At 39.1% G+C, this 5,592-nt stretch overlaps 1 protein-coding gene across 1 annotated transcript; it reads right to left on the bottom strand.

Annotated features, from left to right (window-relative positions):
* Window positions 1-2,596: 2,596 nt before the first annotated feature.
* Window positions 2,597-5,592, bottom strand: LOC117305761 (testis-specific serine/threonine-protein kinase 3-like). The gene is made up of 2 exons (XM_033790633.1): window positions 5,516-5,592; window positions 2,597-3,427 (listed from the first exon to the last, which is right to left on the bottom strand). Exons 1-2 carry the CDS (start codon window positions 5,564-5,566, stop codon window positions 2,597-2,599), a joined length of 882 nt encoding a protein of 293 aa, XP_033646524.1. The 5' UTR covers window positions 5,567-5,592.

Consider the following 5,592-nt stretch of genomic DNA (forward strand, 5'->3'; position numbering starts at 1 on the left):
CACTTCAAGGTGTGGGCTACAATTGTTTTTTCCAGAGGCCTATGCTACCTACTCCTAGGGCTCAAACAGGGTTACCCCTTTTACAGTCTATATAGATGTAGGCTTGGGTATCATCAGTCCGAAGCCAGAGCAGAAAGCACTACCTCTCCAATTTTATATAGCAAGTGTCACGACCGGGATTCGAACCCACACTCTGCTGATCAAACACCAGAGCTTGAATCCGGTGCTCATAACCGCTCGGCCATGACACGCCATGTAAGTCATTGGCAAATGTGTGAGCATAATCTTACCAATGTTGTGCACACCCTAAAAAGCCGATTAGAACAAAGAAATCTGTATTTTAAAACTTGTGTCGTTGAGACTTGATAATATTTTTTAACTAGAAGTCTGCGATCTGAACAAATTTGGGAAACTGCAGGAAATTGTACTCAAATCCAGGCAAACATTGTGTGTGGTACAATCATGTTTGAATAACTATTTATAAGAAGATTTTTATTAAAGAATGTGATTCTATCTCTTGAATTTGAAAAGCTTTTTTGGGTGTTCATTTTTGATTTATTTTTGTTCTGTAGATTGTGTATTTCTGTTATGATTATTCTTCCTACAGGGACATAGCACCAGACTTTCGACAAAATCTTAAAATGCAACCACCCTTTTAAGTGGAATTTTCAGATGTTAGTTTAATTCTTCATTTGTGAAGAATTAAAACAATGGAACGGTTGCAAAAACCAAAGGTATACTTGGCCTGTAAGTTAGTCTTTCATAAGAGTCTAACTCTAAATAAATACGATGATGAACGGAAGCCTTTTTCAATTGTTTTTTTTTTTCAAATAAACTCAAAAGATCAAGATAATCAAACCTGTTTTGATTCATTAGTTTTATTTTATTAATCTCAATTCACAATTACAGGTTCCTTCATAAATAAAATATTTACATTAAACAATCTGTTTTTTATATGCCGCCATATTTCACCATTTATTACTTATGTAATTATTTGTAGTTTGGTTGGTTGCGGATAAAGTAACAATCGTGCTACAGCAACAAAGATAAATGGAAAGAAATCTAGGCCTACACTAAACTGGAAGAACTATTACCATGATTCTGGGATTTTCTTGGAAATTCATAGTAAGTTCTAGACAATGGCATTTCAACTAGTTATGAAATTCCCTTAAATATATTTTTTGTTCAATACTTGTGACCCAGTTTAATACTTGTGAAGCATGATTGTATCTGTTTTCGTTTTTTTGAATTGCCAGAGGCTTGTGGTCATTTTTTCCCTCTAAACTATCAGTTCCTCAAGGTATATTGCATCTTAACTGTTCTTTCCCAAGTTGGTTTGTCTTATAAACTTTATTTTAAAATGAGTGGATCGCTCTATAACGGAAGTGTTAAAAGGGCATTGACAAAAATTAATAACCATAAATTATATCCCATAGTTATTACTATAGTATCTGTCATAACAATGACTTCTATAATACTTATCAATATAAATTACATCTCATAATAATATGACTTGCATATATATGTTATAAATGTGACTTTTAACTAGCACATGTTTATAGTTAATGGCAAATGTACTATGGCAAGAGGTGTAGCCCAACATTAGTCACGACTTTACCTTATATCATAATGAGATCATAAGTCATGGATATGATTGATAACAATTCATAAATCTGTGATACCGGCGCCCAAGTTCATAGAGCTGCTAAGCACAAAAATTTGCTTAGCATGAAATGTCTCCCTTGATAAAAACAGGATTACCAACCAAATTTCATATTAATTCTGCATATTGCTTGTTGCTGGTATTCAGCTGTTGTTTGCTTATCCTGAAAGTCATGCGGAAATTTGGTTGCTACTCCTGTTTTTATCAAGGAAGAAATTTCATGCTAAGCAAATTTGTTGTGCTTAGCAGCTCTATGAAATTGGCCCAGTTATTAGAGATAACATGTGCCAATTCATAGCGATGAATTTTATTTTCTGCTCAATATCCCTTTAACACTTCCGATCTCTTCGATTTTTAACCTTAAACTTTATTAATGAGCATGAAGTACACTTTCTTCCACTTCGCCTTTTCTTTGAATTGAAACCTTTTCCCTTTTAATTGTCTTTGATCAATTTTGCCGAAATGAAGTTCTGGATTTCTTGTACCACCCACGATATATTGCAACACATGGAAGTGTTACTAATTCAGTTCAGGTTTAAAGGCAGTGGACACTATTGGTAATTGTCAAAGACTAGCATTCACAGTTGGTGTATATCAACATATGCATAAAATAACAAACCTGTGAAAATTTAAGCTCAATCGGTCATCGAATTTGCAAGATAATAATGAAAGAAAAATAACCCTTGTCACGCGAAGTTGTGTGCGTTTAGATGGTTGATTTCGAGAACTCAAGTTCTAAATCTGAGGTCTCGAAATCAAATTCGTGGAAAGTTACTTCTTTCTCGAAAACTATGGCATTTCAGAGGGAGCCGTTTCTCACAATGTTTTATACCATCAACCTCTCCCCATTACTCGTTACCAAGAAAGGTTTTATGCCAATAATTAGTTTGAGTAACTACCAATAGTGTCTACTGCCTTTAATAGTTTGCCTTGTCACTGAGTTGTTGATGTTGTAATGAGGCTTGTAAACCAAGGATGCACCACAATGCACTGGATACTCTTTCTCAGGCTAACATCAAGGGTCAGCATAGCTTTAATCAACCCCTTGCATTCCTCGCTCAGATGTACCCTGGAGTGGCCAGGAAACCTTAGCCCTCTCTGCTGAGACTCCAGAATCTTAGCAACGTTACGGACATCGTCACCGAACGGCATGTACCCAGTCGCAAGGATAAACGCTACAACACCGAGTGCCCATACATCACTCATGTACGGATTGTACGAGAAAGAGCGGATGATCTCCGGTGCCGCGTACGCCGCCGACCCGCAGAAGGTCCGGCTTAGCTCACCCATCCCAACCCGACGGACGAAACCGAAATCACTCAGCTTGATGTTCTTACGAGAATCCAGCAACAGGTTCTCGCACTTCACGTCGCGATGAGCCACACCTTGACCGTGCATGTAAGCGATTGCCCGGGCGGTCTGTAGCACCCATCGCCTGGTGAGGGTCTCACCCACGGAACCTCTGGATTTGGTTCTGACATACTCCAAGACATCACCACACTCAGCTAACTCAATGATCTGGTATATCTTCTCGCTCTCTTCAAACCAGTCGTGGGTTTGGATGATGTTGGGATGCTTGAGGGTCTTTATGATCTCCAGCTCCCGGGGTAGGAATGACCGTTGGTAGTCAGACGGTGCACGGCGTCTGTCTATGATCTTTATAGCTACCTTGTGGAGGGATTCTTTGATGAAGGCGAAACGAACTTTGGAGTAACTTCCTGAGCCGAGCTTCTCACCGAGGAAGTATCCGCGTTTCGCCATAACCTACACATAGTTTGTAAACAGATTCTGTTTAAAAATTCAGAAAAATAGTCTGAGTGTTTTCTTTAACTTCATGGAGATATCGAGTATTGATAACGAAGTTGAAACTTCCCAAAAGCGAATCATATCAATGTCTCAGGGGAAAAAAGGTTGTTACGTCCAAATTATTTATTAAAAATCAGATTGTTTTTAAAAAATTGTTTAAAAGACGATCGAAGCATACTGATCGAAACGTCGAGTTGTAGTCTAAACCACAAATGACGAATGCTCGTCAGGCAAAAGGTCAAACTCTCGCTGTTTTTGATTTTGGAAAGGCAATAACCAAAAATGTCCATTCTTGTGTACGTACAGGCTGAAGTATTTTAAACGTAACGTCTTTTTGTGGGTAGACAAGTTTTTGCACTGGTTAAATACAATTAGAGCGTGATGTAAGATACCTTTCGTACCATTTTAATAGGGACTTTATCTGTTGAAAAATGAGTAGAAAAAACGTATATATAATTGGTATCTACCGTACCTGTTGATCTGAAAGAGGACTGGCGTTCAAAAGCTGATTTCTGCGTGATTTGGCAACAGCCGTGTCACTCAGTGACTTGGATGAATAATTGTCAGCTGGCGAAGAAGCCATTTTTATTTCGTCGATATTACCGATTATACAACTCAATTTTACCAAAGACAATATAATGTGTAGTTTACTCTCTGAATCATTCGTTTGTAATGATAAGTTTTGTTGTTTTGTGTATTTTGTTTTTGAGTCAAGGGAGATCCCGCTTGGCAACTTTGTGCGCGCTCACATGGTGCATTGTAACGTCACAGTTCCGTTTTGCCATTATACGCTCTCGCATGAGCGCTCGAAGATTCTTTAAAGATTCGCCGAGTGAAGTGTTTCAGAGGAAACGAAACTTCCAGAAAGATTTGAGAAACATCATAAGTAAAGATTCTACAAGCTTATCAGATTCATCTGTACTTGTATTGGTGCTTAATCATTCAATACAAGGGTTGTAAAGGTTTTTTTCCATTTAATTGTACGTGTGGGGGCATAACTTTGCACAGTGTGACGAGTCCATGCTGGCCGTCAAAGACCGGATCATCGGTGCGTATGCGTGCGTGCGTCTCTGGGCGCCCTGCGCGGCCTCGTGCGTTGTGCAACGCACTGATACAAACAACGTTGTGCCTGGAAGAAAGGCGTACGTCCTTTTTCCAGGCACAACAAGAATAATTCTTCCATTCCTATTGCCTCTCCATATTAAACCTCCATTCCTATTGCCTCTCCATATTAAACCTACATTCCTCATTGCCCCTCCATACCCCCCCCCCCCAAATTGCCGGCCCCATTATACCTCATTGCCCCTCCATACCCCCATGATTGCCTCTCCACCCCCTCATTCCCCCTTCATCACACTGTCCCTCCATCCCTCATACCTATTGCCCATCCCTATATACCAGTCCATCCCACATTGCCTATCCATACCTCCATTCCCCATTGCCTCTCCATATCCCACCATTCCTCATTGACCCTTATACATCCATTCATCCTTGCCCTTTCATTGTGTTGCAAAGTAAATGCTTGGTTATTATCGGTTTACATATGCTGTCAATCAGTCATAAATAAACCCCTGTTTGATTGAAATCATCAACAGAAACTGGCTCCGATTAATGGCTAACTTTAATTTTAAAAAATACCAGCCTAATGAAAAGATGATTAATACATCAACTTGATCTCTCCAATTAAGATTATTGGCGTTGGTTGCCTGACATGGTTGTGATAACAAACCCTTCATATTGTGGGGAATGGCTTATGGGCATCGTTGATGCTATTTATCATTCTTAAGATTGCAGTACAACAAGCAAGATACACGTACAATTTCTGTCAATAGGTGCACACGGTTTTACTTGAGACGCCTGATTGAGACTTTGAAGCAAAACGTGCGGTTCCAATGATCGGATCTACCACCTGTGTAACAACTTCTAATGCAACTTCTAAGTTGCATATTACTTTAAAGAGCGTAATCATCCTGAATTTCAAAATTGATTCTCCAGTTTAAACTTTTTCCCGGCTGATGTTTGTCCGTGCTTGAGTTTTGCGCTCACCTCATTCCTCAGATAACTGGACTGCCATTTTGTTGTTGCTGATAAACTCATTGAGCTGACGATGAATACTACATTCA

The sequence above is a fragment of the Asterias rubens genome, unplaced genomic scaffold, assembly GCF_902459465.1.
Source record: "Asterias rubens unplaced genomic scaffold, eAstRub1.3, whole genome shotgun sequence".
NCBI lineage: Eukaryota > Metazoa > Echinodermata > Asteroidea > Forcipulatida > Asteriidae > Asterias > Asterias rubens.

Coding starts and splice junctions, on each gene's coding strand:
- LOC117305761 (XM_033790633.1), bottom strand. CDS start 5,566: ATGAGTTTATCAGCAACAACAAAATGGCAGTCCAGTTATCTGAGGAAT. Junction 3,428..5,515: donor CCAGTTATCTGAGGAATGAG/GTGAGCGCAAAA, acceptor AACTATGTGTAG/GTTATGGCGAAACGCGGATA.